This window comes from Acinonyx jubatus, chromosome B4 (genome assembly GCF_027475565.1).
Source record: "Acinonyx jubatus isolate Ajub_Pintada_27869175 chromosome B4, VMU_Ajub_asm_v1.0, whole genome shotgun sequence".
NCBI lineage: Eukaryota > Metazoa > Chordata > Mammalia > Carnivora > Felidae > Acinonyx > Acinonyx jubatus.
Genome location: NC_069387.1, coordinates 78,746,852 through 78,768,415, shown reverse-complemented (window position 1 = coordinate 78,768,415; position 21,564 = coordinate 78,746,852). Strand labels below are relative to the sequence as shown.

At 53.1% G+C, this 21,564-nt stretch overlaps 1 protein-coding gene across 2 annotated transcripts; it reads left to right on the top strand.

The window, feature by feature from the left end:
- The first annotated feature begins 1,419 nt into the window (after positions 1 to 1,419).
- On the top strand, positions 1,420 to 11,132 carry LOC106989338 (uncharacterized). 2 transcript variants are annotated; one of them, XM_053226331.1, is made up of 3 exons: positions 1,420 to 6,382; positions 6,560 to 6,656; positions 10,827 to 11,132. In XM_053226331.1, exon 1 carries the CDS (start codon positions 2,952 to 2,954, stop codon positions 4,041 to 4,043), a length of 1,092 nt encoding a protein of 363 aa, XP_053082306.1. In that variant the 5' UTR covers positions 1,420 to 2,951; the 3' UTR covers positions 4,044 to 6,382; positions 6,560 to 6,656; positions 10,827 to 11,132. The 2 variants fall into 2 exon arrangements, with proteins under 2 accessions (XP_053082306.1, XP_053082307.1); XM_053226332.1 differs by having other exon boundaries at positions 10,824 to 11,132.
- Positions 11,133 to 21,564: the final 10,432 nt, after the last annotated feature.

Genomic DNA, 21,564 nt, shown 5'->3' with positions numbered 1-21,564 from the left:
GGAGACCCAGGGCCGTCCTGTCCTGTCTTTGCACCAACTGGGTCTGGGCAGCGGGAGCTGGGAAGCCAGGGGCTCTGAGACCAGGTGCATAGAAGGCTGCAGTCAAAATCAGCCTGAGTCCAGACTTTCTTTTCCATTGATTTGTTTATTTGTAGGTCTGTCCACACACACTGAAGCCTTATAGGGGCAAGAATTGCTTTCGACAGTCATGACAAACTGAGGTAGGGGTGATGCTTTACACATAGTAAGTACTAAATAAATACAGTAGAATGACCAGCTGAAACGACTGACTTTTCGATGGAGGAAATTGCTCATTTCCCTTCTGTTCCTCCACCTCCACAAGCCTTTATATCATCAACGGGTTTGAAAGGCCAGAGAAGAGGTGTGGGTCTGGGTAAAGACCTTCTATTCCTTTTTTTTTTAATTATTATTAAGTAATTTCTATGCCCAATGTGGGCTTGAACTCACGACCCTGAGATCAAGACTCACATGCTCCACTGAATGAGCCAGCCAGGTGCTCCAAGACTTCTATTCTGGGATGCTAGAAATCTGGGTGTGATTTTTTTAAGATGCTAATTTTATACCAATGGAAGCAACCTGGTCTGACTTTGACCCCAAAAGGCCTTCAAAATGGATCACTGAGCAAGGGAGGACCGAGGAAGGAGCATCTGTCCTCCCTCCTGCCCAGAAGAGAATTTGAATTCACTGTGAGTAGCTTATGAGCAAGGCTGGAAGCTGGAGTTCATTACCGTCAGCAGCTAGAAGGTTTGGTGGGGGTAGGGTACAGGGAATGACTAGGGGAGTGGGGAGGGACATTTTATTTCCCTCAATGAGGGAGAACACAACAGCACGCAGACATGGGCAGAGGCTGAGACAGCAAGGAGAGCGCAATGGCAGAAACTTCTTCCGGCGTCAGGCTCCAGAGCGCGGCTGTCCGCTCTGCCAGCCGAGATTCCGGATCCTGCGAAGTGAAGGACGTTCCCACCTTCCCTGAGGGGCCAGTTGAGGCAAGGAAGCCGCGTTGGGCAGTCTGTATCCCTTCCACCAAGGCCTGGAACGAGTGGCCTCCCTTCTCAGCAGAGCAGATGGGGATGGCTGCGGGCCTGGCTAATCAAGGGGTGTGTTCCTCGGAGAGATAGCCAAGAGCCAAGAGAGGAGCAGCCTCTCCATCCAAGGGAAAGAGGACCCCTAAAATGCATCGAGAATAGGGAAACAGGCTTTGCTTCTTTAATACTTTGAGGCTTTGACCTGGCATCACTGACCTCTCTTCCCCCACCCCCAGCACCCCCATCTACTGAGGCAAGGGGCGCTCTTGGAGGCCCTCACTCGCCCTGGGAGAGAATGGCCTTGGGGACACCAGCAACCCCACCCCCGTGGGCAGGGGCAGGCCAGCAGATCGGTGAGGTGGGGGAAGATTTCCTGGGATGAGCCACTGGGATGTGGTCTCTATCAATCACAACTGATAGAGAAAACCAGTTGATTCATCCCGCACCTGATTAGCAAAGCTTACCCCCCATTTTGCCCCTCATCTCCCAGTCCCAATACTGCATCCACATCATGAACTCCTGAGGGCAGCCCTCAGGTTATTAGCCTGCCTGAAGTTCCCACAGCAAAGCCTCAGGGCAGGGGGCACAAAGACAGTACAAGAGTCCCAGCCTGGGCTAGATGATAAAGGAAAGAGAGAACCTAAAGAACAAGAAGAAGGAGGGAAGGGAGCAAGAGAGAGAGGGGGAGGAGGAAATGAAGGAAAGAAGTAGCTTGAGAGAAGGGGAGGAAGTCTAGAAGCACAGTGCTGGGAAGCAATGGACCGAGCCCCCCCCCCCGCCCCCGCCCGAGAGGGGCTGCAAGGCTTACTGTGGACACCAGCTGGCCATGTGAAGGTCCCTCAAGCCCATCCCCAAGGCTCGTGCTGCCCTTGGAAGATCTGGCTGATCTCAGCCACTGTCCCCTCTGCACTCCTGGGAGTTCATTACCGTCAGCAGCTAGAAGGTTTGGTGGGGGTAGGGTACAGGGAAGGACTAGGGGAGTGGGGAGGGACATTTTATTTTCCTGTCTCCCTCCCCCCCCCCCAACCCCTCAGTGAGGCAGAAAACAACAGCAAGCAGAAACGGGCAGAGGCCAAGGCAGCAAGGAGAGCCCAATGGCAGTGTCCCCTCTGCACTCCTGGGAAACAAAGGAGTTACCTAATTGGCTTTAAGAGACCCTCTGAATCAAACTGGGCAGTTGTCCCCGGTGCAAATGAACGGGGCGTGGGAGTGTAGGCCCCACGCGCCACAGACACACAATAACCCCAAGTTCATTCCTCTGCAGCACAGTCTAAAGCCCCTTTGCCAATTAACGTCTTTGTGTGTGTGAGTTCAGTGCTATATCCTGCAAAGCTCAACTCCACTTGCCCCTGTAGGAAACGTCCTCATTCTCTTTCAAAACTGAGGTTCCTTCTCCGGTTCCTCCAGCACTGGACAACCTCATGCCGAGCTCTTTACAAGTTCACACAATCCTTTCTGGTGTAGAGAAACCCTGTGCCCTGGCAGGAAGTTTTCTGGGGCATGGAGAGAGAGAAGGATGGCAAAGGAGGATTTTTCTTCTCACCAATGAACATGCCCTTGCTGGGGAGGACCAGGCCTCATCTTCACCCCTGTCTCCCCCGCGCAAATACAGACAGGCCAACCAAAATTACAGAAGAACCCTCCAGCACAAAGGACTCATTTGACCTAAGATCACACTGAGGCCCAAGGTCACAGGGCGGAACAAAAGCAGTCAGTCTGCAGCCAGCCTCTGCCAGCAAGGTCAGGGTGGAGGCTCTCGGGGCTGGGGGCGAGGAGACAAGCCAGGGCGGTGTGGCCACTGGTCCCCCCATCTCTAAACCGCCTCTTCGGCTCCGCGTTCTGGTTTTGGAACCAGATCTTGACCTGCTGCGCCTCCAGGCCCGCTGTGCTGGGTTTGAGGCTGGCATGGCTGCAGGAAGAAGTCGTTCTTCCAGCTCAGTCAGCTGCTTCTCCTGGGAGAAGCTGGGCGCAAGGGGACGGCTGAACCCCCACCTCCCTCCGGGATACCACTGGGGTTCTGGGCAGCCGGGGTGGGAGGCCAGGGCCCAGGTAGCCCCAGGGGAAGCCAGTAGGGCGCCCGGGCGCCTGGGAGACCCTGGCTGGGCCACCGCGGCCTCTCTCCCTCCTCCTTCCCTCCCTGTGCACCTCCAAATCAGGATCCCCTTTCTGTTAGGCTGGTTTCCGGCTCTCCTTTTCTTTTTCTCTCTTTATTTCTCATTTCCCCCCCTTCTTTTGTTCTCTTTCTGCCCTACCTTCGCTGTTTTTTTCTCTATATTCTTCCCTTCCTTCACCTTCCTTCTTTTCTTCTCCCCTTTCCTCCCTTTCTCTTTCTGTCTTCTGTTGCTTTTACTTTTTTCTTTCTTGTTTCCTTCCCTTTTCTTTTACTTTCTAGCTCCCTCCTTTCACCCCTTTGCTTTCCCTTCCCTTCGTTTTCCCCCCTCACAAAACAGGCGAATCCTGCACCTTTGTTCTGTCCCTTATCAAATTTTTTTCATCTTCACTTCTCTCCCACTCAGCCTCCGGGAGGCCCTTCCTCTGTCCCCAGCGCTGGGGCTTTTTCAAATCTTTTCTTCCCTCGCTGGTCTTTTATCTTTGTGGTTCTCAAATTTTCTAGTCCTTTGTGCTGTTTCCTCAACCTTCTTTCCTTTGTTTCTAAGTCCTCTCTCTGCAATGGAAATTTTGCCTAAAACTGCCCCCCCCCCCCCAGCTGGGGCTCTGTCCTGTGTCAGGCCAGCCATCCTTCATGCCGTTCTTTGTCGACTTCCCCCCAACTTGGGGGCCAAATGCAAGGGCCCAGGAATGGGACGGTTCCCCCTAGTTGAGAAGTCAGGGCCGAGTCCACAGCTCCCCACTACAGGCTTAGAGGAGCCTTGCCAAATTGTTGTCTCTCCATCAATCCTAATAAAAAAGAGAAAGAGGAAGAAAAGAAAGGGAAGAGTAAAAGAGAGAGAGCCCCGCAGATTATGGGAGGAGGTAGGGGGAGTGTTGGGGAGGTAGGGGCAAAACAAGACTGGATTCATCAAGAGGGGGACAAAGCCCAGAGCCAGACACCTCCTCTTGGTGCACCCAGCGCCTAGGCAGCTGCCCTATCAGCTCTGGGATTGGGGCAGCCCGAGACCTTCCACTCAAGTCCTCTGGGCTGGAGAAGTAGTAGGGCCACAGAACGGGAGGAAAGAAAAGGGCTTAGTTTGGGTATCCATCACCTTCATGTCTGCCCCTGGATAGTCCTTCTCAAGACCAGGTCCCTAGGCAGTGCGGGGCTGCGACCTTCCTAAACCTCTTAGCCAGGAGGGCCCAATTCCGGGGGCTCGGGTAGGAGCAGGTGCCGGACAGCCAGCCGCTGCATCACCAGCAGAAAAACCCCGGGCGCAGCGAAAACAAAGGCCTGGGCGATTCTGCAGCTCCTAACAGAGCAGGGCCAAGCAGCCTCTGGAAGTTCGGGCTGGGCAGGGGCCAGGGACACCACGCGCTGGCGTGGGAATTGTCCCTCCTGGGATGCACAACCCCTCCTGGCCCCTTCCAAGAACTGGTTCAAATTTGCCCTCAGCAGCCTGCCCGGTTTTTTAGGGCAGGACTAGGGCAGGACGCACAAACCTCCGGTGCAACGGAGACCATCCGGTTTGGGCCGGGCGTCCCCTTCCAAGAACACAGGGCTCTGAGAGTTACCCCCCCCACCCCGCCCCGCCCTGCCAGTGCACCTGCAGCGGCCTCCGCCCTCACCTGCTTTCCCAGATCACGCCGCAAGCCCCCGCCCTGGCTTGCCTACTCCCCCCACTCTCAACCCGGGGACCCCCAAGTTCAGTCGCGCCTTCCCAACCCACCCTCTGCAACTTGACTCCTTTTAGAAGAGCCATCTCTTCCTCCCAGGACTTCTCTTGTGTGTAGATGAGGGGCAATCTCAGCTCCGGAACTGGGTAAGGGGCTCATCTCTTTGCCCTCCCTTGAGCGCTGGAGAAAGTAGGAAGATTGTGCTGGGGGTCGGGGGTGGAGGGGAGAAGCACTCCTCTGACTTCATCTTAAGGAGATGGGTCTCTGGATCAAAATGGGTTTACAAGGAAAAGAAGAAGAAATGTGGGAGTTGTTCCCTCTCTCGTGTCATTATTAACTTAAAATAATGCCCGCGAAAGGTCCCGGGGCAGCAGGGGCGAGGTCTTCCCGAGCTGAGGCTCTAGACTGATAACCCCGCCCCCCACCCCAGCAGAGTGGGAAACTATTTTCGGCTAGTACTTCTCTCCCTTTCCGCCCGGAGACCCTGTGGGGGATCTCTAAGCGTCTCTAAGAGTTTGCTGGGTGAGCAGGTTCGGGACACTGACAATCCACCCTGACTGGGAGATAAGCAAACAGATCCTTCCTCCAGTATGGGGATCACCGCAGCCCTCCTTCCCACATTAAGCGTCAAAACCCCAACTCTACTCTCTTCTCCACCTTCCTTCAAAAAACTTTCCTGAAGTTTCCGCCAAGTTGCGGTTGGGGAAAGAAGAAACCAGACTCTTTGGGTCTCCAGGCCCCCAATTTCTCCCGTCCTCCCCAGTTTCACAAGTAATCCTCCTACCTCTGCCAGCTGCCACCGGAGTCCCCAAACTCGGGGGAGGAAAGTCGCTCTGGACCCATTTATTTGACAGACGCCCTGCCCCAACCCAAATTCCTCCAAGGGTGGGCAGATTAGTATCTGCCGGTAGGGGAAGCGGGATGGAGTAAGGAGGAGAGAGAGAGAGAGAGAGAGGAGACACAGATTGTCCTCAGGCGGAAACGCACGCACCCCTCCAGAGCCCGGCTCACCTGCCCCAGACGGACTCCTCTTGATTTTTAATCCGTTCAAAAGTTTGTCCTTCTCTCAAACAGTCCCAGGAGGGGCGCAAATTTGGCAGTCGGGGTGCCCCTGAGGGCGCAGGCGCCTGATCCGGAGCGAGCCCAGGGAAGCACCTTCCCCAAAGTGTGGGCTGAAGCAGTGATCCGGGGAGGATATTCAAGTGCCCGGGACAAGGGGCCAGGCTGCTTGCCCTGGGACCGCCGCGGGCCGAGTGGGCGCTGTAGGAGGGAGTGGCCAGCGGGGCCGGCTTGGCCCGGGGAACTGGGAGGAGAGGACCCTGGGTCTCTGGCGACGTCTGTTAGCTTCCTCCAGTGTGTGCCCTCTCGGGTGTGTCCCAGCCAACAACATTCTTTCAACCCCTTCTGGGCCGGCCACTCAGGGCCGGGACAAGGCGAAGAAGGAGAGTGAGGGGGCGAAGAGACCCCCCTCGTTAGCCCCTCCCTAAACCCCGCGCCACCGGTCCCCCCCTTTCCTGCCCAGAGCCAAGGGACAGACAGAGAATTGCAACTAGAAATTCGATCGATTGGTACGAGGGACCACGTGGTCCAGGGTTGGCCAATGACCAGGACGCCCGGGATGAGCTAATAATGGAAGCAATTTGTAACTTTCAGTAGCTCTCTAGGCCTGAGTACTGGAGGGAGGGAGACGCGCCGAGGTGGGGAGGTGGGTACCCCTAGTCCTTGTACTCTCCTCTCTCGAGCAGGGGCACCCGGATCCCCTATTCCTCTTTATCCCCAACACGCAGACACTCGCAGGGTCCCGCGCTCACTTCTGTACGCCGGCCGCCGCTCCAGAGCAAGGTAAGCAGGTCTTCCACCCCTGAAACACCCCCTCCCCCATCCTTTCCGGCACCTGCAAACTACGTCCCCCTTCCTGCCCCATTACGCAATTTAAATCCGATTTTCTTTTTCTCGCAGTTGAAGGGAAGGGATCCTTTTATTTATTGTTTGTATAATCTATTTCAGATTTGGGCAAAGATTAAATTCGGATTAGTACAGTTTTCTCAGGGGATGGTGGGTGGTACTTTTTAGATCAATTTTGTATTTCCTTCTTTTGGGGAGGAGCATTCTACTTACGGAGAGTTTACTTTTCTTTGGGGGTGAGTTACACCTTCTGTTTTTGCAAGTTTCACTTCTCTGATGATGTCAATTTCCCACCTTTCTCCATCCCATTTTTCAATTTCAATATTTACCAATAATCAGTTAATGGATTTCAAGTTTCTTTCTTTTTTCTCCTTCCTCACTCGTTTTTTAGCTGTTGCTGAATCTCCATGATTTTTTTTTCCCTCCGTGTGAAACTGTTAGTCTTGTGTTGATTTCTCTTTTTGTTTGGTAAATGAATTTATTGTTTGGGAAGCTCTATGGGGGTGTGAACAAGGTCTCTTTTGATTAATTCCAACCCCCTCCTCTTTTGAAGAATAATTTACTTGAAGTAGTTTGTGCTTTATCCTCATTTTTGTTTAATCTCTCAATTTTGATGTATTTTACCTCCTTTTAAAACCTGACTTGTTCTTTAAATTTAATCTTTACATGTTAAACCGTTTTTAAAGTTTTTATTTAATAAACTTCACCATTTTATACATTGGCTTACCCTTCCCCAGCCTCCTTTGCACTCCTTTCTCCTTCATTTCAGGACCCTCACCCCCAACCTCCACAATTCCCAGCTTCAAATTTGACTCACCCTGCCAGCCAAACAGGGACACCTAGGAAGAAGCAATGTCCTGCTTGGGTCAAAGCCTACATTCGGGGTTCTAGTTCTCCCCCCCTCCCCCATGGAGCCAGCAAAATCAGAGTTTCTGTTTGACTTTTTAGTCTAGGACTGAGCTCTTTCTCCTTGCCTTTATCCTGGGCAACTTTTTGGTACACAAAGTTGCAATTTTAATTCTCATCTTTTCCCTAAATTCTAAGAAAAGTACAAGCAGATCTTTGTACTTCCCCTAAATGTCAGCAGCTAGCTCAGGGTAAGCCTGTTGGGTTTCTTACCTTCTGGAAGAGGATTCCCAGAAGAAACACAATGTTTAGTTCTCTCTTTTACTTTTGATTAAGGTGGAGGTGGCAGGGATCAGGGCACCCCCATTTTGATCTGTGGCTCTGGCTTTGAACGGACACAAAGAAGGAAGGGCGAGCTGGCCTGAGACTCGATCACTTCTGGTCGGAGAGGTCTGGCTTAGGATAGTTTGGGGTATATCTCACCTCCGAGGAGATTCTTATTTAGCAGTACTGTGAAGTAAACCATCAAAATGGTGTGATGAGGTTTGCAGCCTCTTTAGATCCAGTGCAAGTACAAAAATCGAATTGTTAGAGTAATCTGTTTCCCCAAGATCCACCTCCTGCGACTTTGTCTGTTTCCCGGAGGGAAACAGAACCCAACTGGGCAGAAGTAAAACTGCCACTGCCATTGCCCCTCCCCTCCGGGTTCTCCAGCTCCGTCATCACATTGACATTCTGGGCACATTTGGCCCAGCCCCCCGTCCCCCGCTTCTCCCAAGTATGAATCTAAATTACTATTAATAAGGGGCCGCTCCAAGTTAATTGGCATTAAAAGAATTCATTTCAATTTGTTAATATTAAATGAACGCTCTGCACTTTAGCTCCCTTCTTCGCCCTGGATTCCCAGATGAGTGATGGCAAGTGGGGGTGGGGGAATAGAATGAGGATTTTATTTCTGACTCTCCAGCCTAGTCACTGCGGTGCCTCCCCTGGGGGCTGGAGATCAAGGCTCAGTGGGGGCCTGATTGGGGAACATCCGGTGCTCTTTTTTTTTTTTTTTTTTTTAAGTGAAATTCATCTGATTCTGTGGGAGCTGCAACTGTGGGAGAGGGCAGAGGGGAGCTGAGGGAGAGGGACAGTAGGGTTTGGGGGTAGTTTTGGTGGAGGGATGGGGGACTGTGGAGGGGTGGGGGTGGGGGAGTGGGGAGGAAAAGAGACAGAAATGCATGGGAGTGGTAGGAGCATAAGGGTGTGGGCTGTGGGGGTAAAGCATATTTGTCAAGGAAGGTGCTAAAACCCACCTAGAGAAGGAGGAGCTGGGGGTGAGGGTGGGAGATGTGGGGTAAAGCAGCTAGGGGATGTAAAGCTATCTAGCTGTGTGACTTTCGGCAAGTCGCTTAACTTTGCTCCCTTAAGTTTCTTGATCTGTAAAACTGGAATAATATTAACAGTAGCTATCTCAGGGGTTGTTTGGGATTTGATGAAATCCACGGGATGTGTTTTCCACGGGGCTTGGCACCTGGAAACTACCAGTAAATGCTAGCTCTTATTATAAAATTTTTTGTCTAACATTTATTTATTTTTGAGACAGAGAGAGACAGAGCATGAACTGGGGAGGAGCAGAGAGAGAGGGAGACACGGAATCAGAAGCAGGCTCCAGGTTCTGAGCCATTAGCCCAGAGCCCGACGCGGGGCTGGGACCCACGGACCATGAGATCGTGACCTGAACTGAAGTCGGACACTTAACCGACTGAGCCACCCAGGCGCCCTGGTGCTAGGTCTTATTATAGCAGAGTGGTTAAGAGCATGGATTCTGGAGCCCGACTGCCTGGTTTTGAATCTCAGCCCTGCCTTAGGCTAGCTGTATGATCTGGGGCAAGTTACTTTACCTTTCCAGACGACAGTTTCCTCATCTGCAAAATGGAGTTAATAGTCCTAGCTCACAGGCTGTTGTGGAAGTGAAATGAGTCCGTGTGTGTGACGTGCCCGGAGCAGTGTCAGTAGAGTGGGCAGTACTGTGTCAGCTTTAGTTATTATGGATGTTGCTTTTCTGACCTGAGAAGGTTGGAGATAGAGGCATGGAACCCCTTCGAGGTTAAGGGCTCAATGGATTCTCTAAGCCTGATCCGCTCAACCCACTGATCTAACAGCTGGGGTGTACACAGTGGGGGCAGGAGAGAATGAAGCCCTGGGGCTCTGGAGGCTGGGATGCCTGAGTTCTTCCCCAGCCTCTGCTGTGGCTCTTGGCTTGGCCGTCCCTCTCAGTGCCCAGAGACTTCAAGGGGAAGTCACTTCTTTTTTTCCCTGTGGCGGCCATGCTGGGGGAACTACTTTCTCGGTCTAATACGCCCCTTGGGTCAAGAGTAAGTCTCTGGAGTGGGGGCTGGGGTGGGAAGTGGGTAAGTGGGAATGTTTTGGAATGCTTAGTCAGGGAAGACTTGCCGGAGGTGGAAAGCACAGATCCAGGTGGGTTCAGGTGGGAAGGCAGTGAGGACGGGGGTAACGAAGAGGGTGGGGGGGGGGGGGATGGTACACTGGCCAGGAAGGGGAGGGAGAAAAGGCCACGCAAAGGCTGGATGAGGCCAGGGGGCAAGGATCAGGTTGGCTTTGCTGGCGCCGAGTAAAATCGGTTACGTTTCTTGAGGACCTACTCTGTGCCCGGGCACAGCGTTATAGTCTGGGTGTGTCCTGTTCGATGCTCACAACAACCCTGACAAGTGAGTGTCTTATTCCTGTTTCCAGAAGAGTCTGTTGAAGCTCAGAGAGCTGCCCCATTTCGGGTCACACATTTGGTAGCTGGATTTGCCCGGCACTGACCCCCATGCCTGAGCTGCCTGCAAAGCATGGCCTCCTCCCTTCCCCGGGGCTCGCCTCCCATTCCTACTGTGTCCCCGCGTTTGTAGTCACACTTAGTGACTGGGAACAGAGGGTAGAGAATGGGGCAGGACCATGAGAAAGCGGCAGATGGGCAGTGGGGGCAGAAGCTTGTCTCACATGTTTGTGAAGAAGATGGATGGAGGGGTATTCTCCCTGGAGCAAGGCCTCCAAGTCACTGTCCTGTGACTGCTGTTCTTGGCATGACGGCCATCGGGGAGCACAGTGACCTCATGGGGGATCACATTGTTTTCTGGACTGTGGTCTCTAGCCCCCGTCCTTTGAGAGGGGAAGGGGAAGAGGGTGGTTCAGGTGTGGGTCTGAGCCCTGGATGAAGACCACTAGCTGTTCAGTAAAACCCCTTCTCTCCTTGTTGCTTGAAAGCAGACAGCCTTGCGGCTGGACACCCATTTCGTGGCTGCACTTGCTGCCAGGTGTGGCCAGAGGGGAGCGGGAGCCAAGTAATGTCATCAGAGCCTTAAGACATTGGGTAAGTTCTTCTTTCGCGAGCTGGACCCGATGCACCTGGGACTGAGCTTTGACCATGCACTTGAGGAGAAGTCCCTAAGAGAGAGCAAAGCAACCACATGGAAGGAAGCCACGTCTCCGACTGACCAGGTGGAACCGAACTGCCTGCCGTTGAGAACTGCTCCACTGAGACTGTTACACGAAGAATAAACTTGTTTTCTCTAAGTTCCTGTGTCTGGGGGCCTCTCTCTTACGGCAGTTTTGCCTTCGTCTTTCCTGACGTACCTCCTTACACCAGATTTGTGGTTCAGACTCACCGGCAGGGAGTCTCATCAGGTCAGGGAATAGTTACAATAATGACATGTACTGAGTGCCAGATATGACGCGCGTTAGTTAATATAACCCCCGTGACAGTCCTCCGAGAGAGGGATCACTATTATTCTCACTTACACGCGAGGAAACTGAGGCCCAGAGGAGATAAGTGATGTGCCAGTGGATACACAGTAAGTGGTAGAACTGGGGTCCCAACCTTGAGTATGCAGAGCCCGAGTTCTCTATACGGGGCAAGTCCCCTCCTGCAGACGGAGAAGGAGGGGACCTTGGAGATCATGCAACACTTGGCCAGACCCCTTCACAGTCATGACAGGGGCCTCGGCATTTCTCACCCCGCCCTCATTTGAACCCAAGAAGTTCAGCGGGACACCCCATGTTAGCCGTTGGGTTGCTACTTAAGATTTTGAGGGGCGCCTAGGCGGCTCAGTGGGTTAAGTGTCCAGCTCTTGATTTCGGCTCAGGTCACGATCGCCCGGTTCGTGAGTTCGAGCCCTGCATCGGGCTCTGCATTGATAGCGGGGAGCCTGCTTGGGATTCTCTCTCTCCCCCTTCTGTCTGCCCCTCCCCCGCTCATGCTTGCTCGCTCTCAAAATAAATAAACCTTAAAGAAAGGATTTTATTTAGAGAAAGGACCCCATAGCTAAAACCAGTTTTGACCCCCTGATCGGTTTCATCTCCCCCCCACCCCCCGCTTTGTTATAGATGAGGCCCAGAGAGAGGACGTGACTTGTTTAAGGTCACACTTCGTTTTTCTGTCCATTTTCTGAATCCAAGATGAATTCTCTTCCCACCCCATCAGCTGCCTCAACCAGCAGCAAGGACAGAAATAACCCAAACCAGGCAGGGGGCCTGTGTCTCATCTGATATGCTTCGGGATAGCCAAGCCATGCTTGCCTAATTTCCCCTGTGCCCCTCCTGTTGGATATCTGCCTCAGAGACCCGCCTCTCTGGGCCTGCACCTTTTCTCCAGCCGCCTCCTCACGCAGATGGTCAAACATGCGGAGGGAAAGGAGAGCAGGGGCCAGAGCCAAGATCCCTGACTCCTTCAAGTCTTTCCACATTTATATCTCCCTCCTCCCGCCCAGGCCCCTTCTGAGTAGCCCACCAGGGAGGAGAAGGGGGAAACCTATCATAAATTTCCCCTATTTATACAAGAAGACAGAATGTTTCTTGTGCCAGAAAAAACACAGAGAGGGAGCTGTCAGGGGAGAAGAGACCCAGCCCCATACCTTCTGGGGCCAATTTATCTTCCCGAGTCGTGGCTTGGGGGCTACCATAACCCTGCCTGTGTGATGTGCAGGCTCTGGCTTGAGGGCGCAGCCAGGACTGACAGGCCTCGAGCTTTGTTTCTGAGCACAGCCCCCTCCTGCTCCCTCTCAAAGCCCCTTTCCCTCCTCGCTTGCTCGCTCGCTCTTTAAACAGGTTTCTTGAGAAATAATTCACATACCGTACAATTCACCATTCAGGCGTATGATTTGGTGGTTTCAGTGTATTCACAGATAACGTGCAACTATGAGCACAATTTGAGAACTTTCATCACCCCCGAAAGAAATCTCATACCCGTTACTTATCACCTTCGTGTCCCCCCAGACCCCCTCCCAAGCCCTAAGCAACCACTAACCTTTCCATCCCTGTCGATTTCCCTGTTCTGGACTTCCCCGTAAAGGGAATCGTGATGTGTGGTCTTTGTGATTGGCTGATCTCGCTTAGCATAATGTTTGCGAGGGCCATCCGTGCTGCAGCGTGTAGCAGTACTTCGGCGTGGCTCAGTCCTTTTCACAGCCGAATAATATTCCATCGTATGGATATGCCTCGCTGTGTGGATCCGCTCTTCAGCTGATGGATATTTGGGTTGTTTCCACCCTTTACTCTTATGTCTCTGGACAGCCTGGATCACACAAAGTGAGGTCTGTGGGCAAGAACGAGTGTGTCTTACACGTGGGAGCACCCGATATCCACAAAAGCGGGGCCTTACTTAGGTCATGTCTTCTTTTATGTTAGTTACGTACCCACTAGCTGGAATTTCCCTCCCTCCGTTAAGTTACTAAGAAGGGGCTGCTCCTTCCATTTCCTATCAATCCTTTTTTTTACCATCCTTGTTTTTTTTTTTAATAAAATTTTTTTTCAACGTTTATTTATTTTTGGGACAGAGAGAGACAGAGCATGAACGGGGGAGGGGCAGAGAGAGAGGGAGACACAGAATCGGAAACAGGCTCCAGGCTCTGAGCCATCAGCCCAGAGCCTGACGCGGGGCTTGAACTCACGGACCGCGAGATCGTGACCTGGCTGAAGTCGGACGCATAACCGACTGCGCCACCCAGGCGCCCCTATCATCCTTATTTTGGTCACTTGCTGTATTCCTCAGAGTGGGGGACTCGAACCCTTCTCCAGGTCTTTTAGAGACACCTAAGCAGTTGCATGGATATCTTCCCACTGGGGAAAAGGTTCCTGGAGTCTGGGCTCCAGTGATCCTCCGGTATCTCACAGCTGAAGGAAGGTCTGTGGGGGCTCCAGTGATCCTCCGGTATCTTACAGCTGAAGGAAGGTCTGTGGAGGCTCCAGGTCAAGGGAAAGTTTTGTTCCTGGAGGCGTGACTGAGCCCAGAATGCAGGCCTCCTGCCCCTACCTCCTTTCAGTCTTTTACTTTACTTTTTAAAAAACTGTAATGTTTATTTTAGAGAGAGAGAGAAACAGAGCACGAAAGGGTGGGGGAGCAGAGAGGGAGGGAGACCCAGAATCCGAAGCAGGCTCCAGGCTCCGAGCTATCAGCACAGAGCCCCTAATGGGGTTCGAACTCGCAAACCGTGAGATCATGACCTGAGCCGAAGTCGGACGCTCAACCGACTGAGCCACCCAGGAGCACCCGCCATGTCAGTCTTGCAGACGTGCCTTGGGCTCCGTCCATTCAGTTACCTACCTAGCCAGTCTTCACTAAGTATCCAGTGAACTCCACAGACTCCGCCACCGACCTCGTAAGCCTCGCAGTTCCGGTGGTGAGAGCCAGACAAATACGAGTGAGCAAAATAATGGCAAGTTGTACAAATTCTGCAACATTTGCTGAATGAACGAACGCATGAACCCTTAGTCTGTTCCCTGGAAAGAAACTGTAAACATCGGAGTTATAAATCACTTGTGTCGCCACCACCTTTCCTGGTGTAGATAGATGTCAGCCCTTCTCCATCCCTCGGAGGGGATGGTGTGCGGATAATGCAAAATGTTAGCTCAAGTGGCTGCCATTTATTGGACTAGCCATGTACCAAGGGAGTTGTATATGTCACCGATTTTCACCCTTTTAATTAGGTATAATTATCCCCATTTTGAGGATGAGAAAAACTGAGACTCCAAGAGTCTTTGAAATCCCATAGGTAGCAGTATATGGCAGAACATTTGTACTTTGCTCTGGGATGTGTATTTGTTCTCATTCCCAGCTCTCCACATTCAAGACAAACCCATTTCTTTCCGAGGCCCTGGTACAGAGGAGCTGGCCGCCCTCCCCTGTCCTGCCCCTCCTGCTCAAAGGAAAGCGGGCTGAGACGGAGGTGTGTGTCCCTCTCTCACAGCTTGTGTCCACTGGCTATACCTGCCTCGCAGGTGGGAAGGGAAGGACCAGCCATTTCCCTTGCTCTGTGGGAGGGACCCGTGAGACGCCTGGATGTTGTCAACCAAAGACTCGAACAGGCCAAAGAGCTGACGACGACGTTGGCAAGAAAGGGACCTCCATGAGGCAGATAATCAGAAGTTGACGACTGGGGCTCCTGGATGCCTCAGTCGGTTGAGCGTCCAACTTAGTCTCGGGTCATTGTCTCACAGTCCGTGGGTTCAAGCCCCACGTCAGGCTCTGTGCTGACAGCTCAGGGCCTGGAGCCTGCTTCAGATTCTGTGTCTCCCTCTCTCTCTCTGCCCCTCCCCTGCTCATGCTCTGTCTCTCTCTGTCTCAAAAATAAATAAAAACATTAAAAAAAAAAAAAAAGAAGTTGACGACTGATAGTCCTTGAACATCCCTCCCTGCCGCCTCCTGCTAAATCAGGCCGCTCCCGTGGTCTTGACGACAAATAACAAGCTTTCACACGTTCTAATTTTCACATGCGTTAGCTCCCTGCTCACAACAGACCTGCGGGGTAGCTAAGGCTGGCCTTGTTCCAGAAAAAGAAAGTTTGTGGGGCTAGCGTCCACAAAGCGTCCTGCTCAACTTCATGTAATGAAATTTATGTATGTAATGAATTATGTATGTAATGTACATATGTAATGACATTATTTATGTATGTATGGACCGCGTACTCTGAAATATTTCACGACTGTTAGCCCATCTCCTCTTCTCTACCACCATATGAGGTGGGCATGAGCGTTAGCCGCAGTTTTTTAAGATGAGGAAACTGAGGCACAGTAATGGAGTGTCTTGCCCCAGGCCACACAGCGGGCGAGTGGTAGAGCGGGGAGGCGGAAGCCAGCTGCTTGGCCCCACGATCTGCGTGTAATCACTGCACCAGGTGGGCTCGGCACAGCGACTGCACTCGGGAACTCTAGTTTGTTTTTCTGGTGACCCCCCTCCCTTCCCCCTGCCTCCCTCAGTCTTTATGGCCCATTGGAAAAAAAGTGAGCCAGAGCTGTGGCTCCCAGGGTGACGATCCTTCAGCTGCCTCTTTGGCACTGTCATTCTGGCCTCCTATCTTTTGCCAAAGGCTCCAGCCGGGAATACCGCAGACGGTTTGCCATGGATCAAGGTTTCTCCGGAGAAAGAGCTCACAGGAAGGCTGCTGGGCAAAATGATGTAACTTGCCTTTTCCCCCGTTGCCTCGTCGAGAGCGGCCAAAGGAAGTCACTGCACGTATGAACAGGTGCCATCAAAGCACAGCCTCTGGCCAGTTTGGAGACCTACGTGGGCTGGAGCGGCCAGTGACTCACTGGCCGTGTGGAAAATCTGAGGTGGCGGATGATAGAAATAACACTTCTCTAGGAGTGTGGCGTGTTACTCGCTCAACAGTGCTCCCTGACGAGGGCCCAGGGGTGTGCACAAGAGCTGTGACTAGGCTTGTTCATTCATGTACTTGTTATCCACTTATTTATCCAATGCATTCTAATTCATGCACCTAAGAGGCGCTGAGCTAGCTGTGGAGGATAGGCAAGACAAAATTCCTGCCCTCCAGAGGCTCACCGTCTAGAGAGGGGAGGCAGGAGCAGGATCCAGTGGTTTGCACTAAATCCTGACGTCGTACGGTCATTTCGCCTCGCCACTTGACATCATCTCCCGCCCAGCTCTGTCCTGCTGGCCTCTCCCCACGCTCAGGCACAGGTCACGCCTGGCCCAGGCAGCCCTCCTTCCTTCTACCTCCTTTCTGCCTGGATCCGCACCTTCCTTGTGAGCCAGACTGTTTCTGTCAAACGAGGAGTCTTGGATCTCCTTCCCTGTCAGTTACTGTTGGTCTGCAGGCAGGGACAGAGGTGGTGATAAAGCAGCAGAGATAGGCTTCGCCGTCACATGGGGATCCCAGGTGGGGCAGGCGGGTTATTTTGTTTGCCCCTGTGTTCTCCAGGCTGCCCTGGGCCCTGGGGAAGCAGCCCTAAGAGACCGAATCACGTGGGCTCCTGACCTCCTGATTTCTGTGGGGTTTGGCCAGCAGGGGTCCTGGCAGGGAAGGAGAGAGAAGCCACTGTGTTTATTTCCCATCCCCTGCTGCCTGCTCTCTCTCCTGCCTGAGTCCCAGCAGGGGTTCGGGCTCCTCTGTGGCCACAGCTTTGCTGGGTGGCCCTTCGATCATGACCCCAGCTCGAATCAGGCTTTGCTGCACATTTCCATTTCCTGCCTCTTTGGGGCTTTCCTGGTGCCTCATCGGCCCTTATTGGTTCCCCGAATCCTGTCTATACCTTGCAAACTGTCATATCATGAAACTCCCTTCCGTGAAGCCCTTCTGAATGTGTCTTTTGTTTCCCGCTGGAACTCTGGCTGGCCTCACCTGGGTGCAGAGGACCGGGTCCCCAGTGGTTCAGAGACCCAGGTCAGCTTTATTACCCCTCTTCTCCAGGGGCTCCCCCGGGGAACAGAGAGGTTGAATGAAGGACAACGCTCTACCAAGGGTTTTCCCTGAGGGATGAGGAATCCCTGCCTTCCTGGAAAGCAGAATCAAGGGGCAGTGTGGGACAGGCAGCCGGAAGCTGTGGTCAGGCCAAGGGGAATGAAACAGACTGGTGCCCAGGGCCCGCCTCTGCTGGCTGCTATGCCCAGCTATCTCCTCAAGGCTTTCGAGCCCTGGAATCCCCGCACATACCTTACTGATGAGAAATCTGTGACTCAGAGAGGGAAGAAAGAGCCTACAGGAGGATCATTCTGTCTCCCTCACACTGGCAATCAAAGAGAAACCCCACTGGGTGATCAAGAGGTTGGAGGGTAACAGACAAATCTTGGCCGCGGTGGTGGCCCAGCACGTAAAAAAATCTGGAGCCAGACCGCATAGATGCCAATCCCGGATCCACCTCTTACTAGCGATGTGATCTTGGACGGGGTACTTGACTTCTCTGGGCCTCAGTTTCCCCATCCATAAAAATGGGGCTGATGAGAATAGCAACCCCCCACCTCATAGGGTTGGGGAGACAGTTAAGTGAGTTTGTGGTCACGAGGCCCCTAGGAACAGCGCTGGCACACAGGGAACACTGTGTAAGTGCTAAAAATCGGAGCTTCTCTGATTCTGCCCCCAGCCTTCTTTTGATTACGCACCTCCCCTGCCTCCTTTCCAATGTCCCGAAAAAGGGTGAACAACCACCAAGGGAGCCCCTTGTCAAGTCTACCATCACCAAGCCTTTTGTGAGCACGAGCCCTGCCCCGAGGGGTCACCATTCTGGGGAGAGCAGTGAGGACAGGACGCACCCAGTTGGCTCACTCACCCCAGGTGCCTATGCCCAGTGGGCTCAGCCTCGATGCGTGCAGAACGGCCTCTTCCCCCAGCCCCCTCAACTTCCCGGAGCTGCAGGGGGCCCGGGAGCTCTTGGTAACAGCACATTAAGCCCCTGTTTGTGGGAACTTTAATTTAAACACAAATTAGAGACGGCAAATGACTCTGGCAGCCAGATAAGCCATCCCGGGAGAGCAAGGAATAAGCCAAGAGAATCAGCCGAGGTAAGGCCTGAATTTAAACTACCGGAGATTCCCAGAAGCCTGGAATGGGTGAAGGCTGGAGGTCCTCAGTGAAGAACCCCAGAAGCCCCACGCCCCATGGGCCCTGCTCGGGCTCCATGCCAGTCCCCTTTGCCTCTATTCTATTCTGCAAAATTCCAACCCTCCCTGCTCCCACCGCACTGTTTTGGAGAACTCAATTTCTTCACTCCGTCTTCTCCTCTTCTGTAGTCCGCCATTCTGAGAAAGTCCTACTTACTCTCTAACCTCCATCTACACTATCACAGCTGGAACATAATGCATCCTGCTTATTGGTGGCTCAGGGGATTTCTATTCAGGAAGCAAACGTGATAGAGCGGAAATAGCCTGAATGCTGATAGACCCGGGTTTACTCCTCTATACAATGGGGGTTTCCTCATCAGTTTCCTCATCTATACAACGAGTGTGTGAGAGGATTTCTAAGTTCCTGGGAGCTCTGACTTTTCACAGGAGAACTTGAGGGCAAGAATGTCCCAGGAAATCTCTAGTGTTCTATAACCCAGGAGTTTCCCACTGTTCTAGATATATTGTTGGTTATTTGGGGGCAGGCGGGAGGAGGGAGAGCAGTCAAGCCTGTCTATTCCTTTGTGGGAAGGGTCTCCAGGCTTTGCTTCTCCCCCTCCACACACAACCCAGGCCCCGGGCCCAGGCAAGAGGCTGCCTTTCCAGGTCTGTCAAGGCCTGCTGAGCTCAGCTCTGTGGGGCTGTGGCTGCTGAGATGTTGTTACTGTCCTCTGGGGTGGGAGCAACATATGTTCCCTCTGTCACAGCACCTGTGAGGGTGGCTGAGGGATGCCAGCCCCCAAGAGGGCAGAGTGCCACCCTCTGCAGCTGACCTTGAGAAATCTTAGCCTGTCTTTCTGGGGAGCTTAAAGTGAGGGCAGAGGGGACAGGTCCCAAACCCCCACCAAATGGGAAGCCGCTGTCCTTCGGAGGGTTAAAGAGCACACCTTGGCTGCAGCAAGAGGGAAGAGGGCAGAAGAGTTCTGCCCCACAGGCAGAACTTGGGGGTTGGATGCTAGAACAGACTAGGACTCTGAGAGGTCATCCGAAAGGACAGCCCCATTGCCTTTGGTCTCAGAGGATGTCCGTGAGGCCTGGATCCCAGGAAGTGGTGAGAGGATTGTGACCCCAAAGGTCAATGCCAGCTCGTGACTCAGGAGTCAGAAGGTCCCTGTGACTGGCATAGAAGGACCTTGGCATTTTTTCTGGCCCAAGGCCCTCAGACAGAGGTGGACAGCTGCCATCGGGGCCCAGGGCCCAGCTGTGTCCCCACTTTGCCTGCCTCCCCCCTCTTGTGAGCCTGGCTGCCCCTGGAGCCACAGGCCTGCCCGCCATCTGGGCAACTCAGAGGAGAGCCCACTGCCAAGGGAGTGCCAGCATTGATTTATAGCCCACAACCTTGGCAGGCTCGGGGCTGTATGCCCGGAACCTCCTTTGCTCAGGAAAGAGGCGCGCCTCTTAAAGGGGCAGTGCAGCGGAATGCAGGGAAGTCCAGGATGTAAGCCGAGGGGTCAGGGGGCTGGCGAGGAAGAGCCCCATCCCTCAGGACTCGGGGTGACCTGTCCTGTCTTAGGGAAGCTTCTCCGCTGTCCATCACACCCCTCATCATGCACCTCTCCTTTGTAGGCTTAGCCCAACCCGGACAATCCAATTCAATTGGTTTAATGTCAGTCCCTCTTGACAGACTGCATACTCCATGAGGGCAGGAAACAGAGCCATGGTGTTCATCCCTGCAAATGCAACACGCAGCACAGTGCCCAGCACCTAGTAGAGGCTCAGTAAGCATCTGTCAAGCATAGGAAAGAATAAATAAGTGAAGAACTTTGCCCATGCGGTGCGGGGAATGGTTTTCGAGATCCGGCAGCACCTGCCCCTGCCCGCAGGACCTCTCCCTCCAGGCCCCTTCTCCATGCCTGTCACGTCACCTGGGACCAGTGAGGCCAATCTGATACCCAGACACATTTTCCTCCCTCCTTTCCCTGGGTCTTCTCTCCGAAGTCCTTCATACAATGTTCCTCCCAGTTTCCTGCAACCAAGGAGATTTCGCTAATTGCCTTTCGCCCCCGCTCCCCATTCAGATTACTTCTCAGCATGGAAACGCTTCATTCATTCATTCATTCATTCAGCAATAGTCACCGCATATATGCTGCCTACGAGGCTCTGGGTACTGAGAATTCACGAAAGAACAGGCCGGGCACGATCCCTGACCCCAGGGCCTACATTTCAGGGGATGAGGCAGACCAAAAAAAGGAAGCAAATGTGTAAATGCAAGTCGTGGCACCTATACTGTGAAGAGGGCTGAGGTGATCACAGATTTAATGTGGGGACCCATTAAACTGGGTGGCTGGAGGAGGCTTCTCCGAGGAAGTGACATGTGGCTCAGGTTTGAAGGGCAAGAAGGAACTGTGTGGAGAAAAGGGGACCAGCATTCCAGAAGTGGCTCTGGCGCCTGGGTGTGAGGGGGGAAGTCCCTCTGTGGCGGGGGGCAGGGGTGTTCCAAACTATACTCCCCCATCTCTCCCAAATTCTGAAACTCATACCCCTTCGTTATGCAGGCGCATTGTTGAAAATCCTTGGAGACCCAGCATGGGCTCCGCCTGGGAACTGATCAGAAAAACAATGCCAGGTTCCACTCCAGATATACTGCGTCAGAATCTGCATTTTAACAAAATGCCCAGTCGTTGGGAGGCACGGCGATGTTGGAGTAGCACCGATCTAGAGAACACCTCAGAGGTGGAGCAGTGTGAGAACATCACTGAGGTGAGTGTCGTGGGAGGCGGCGGTGGCTGCTGAATAGTTCAGATCTGAACCCGAGATGAGGTGTGATAGTGGATGTGGGTTTATGTATGTGCTTGTGTGTGTGTGTGTGTGTGTGTGTGTGTGTGCCTCCAGCCCTGAGGACTGCGAGCTATCTGGGGCTTGACATCTCCTGGCCTTTTTCCACACCCGGGGATACATCTTGACCTCACTGTGACAACAGCCCCTCTTGTACGTGCAGCTGCAAGTCGAATGGAATCTGCCAGCCTCTGGGTGGTGGGGGACACCTCTGAAGCAAGGCAAGGCGAGGAGATCCCTTGTTCCTGACCTCCGGCAATCCATTTATCTGACCTGAGTCTCATAAATGCGTCCTGATGAGCCCAATCGCTTGCTAATGGTTATGAGCTGAGACCTGGGGAT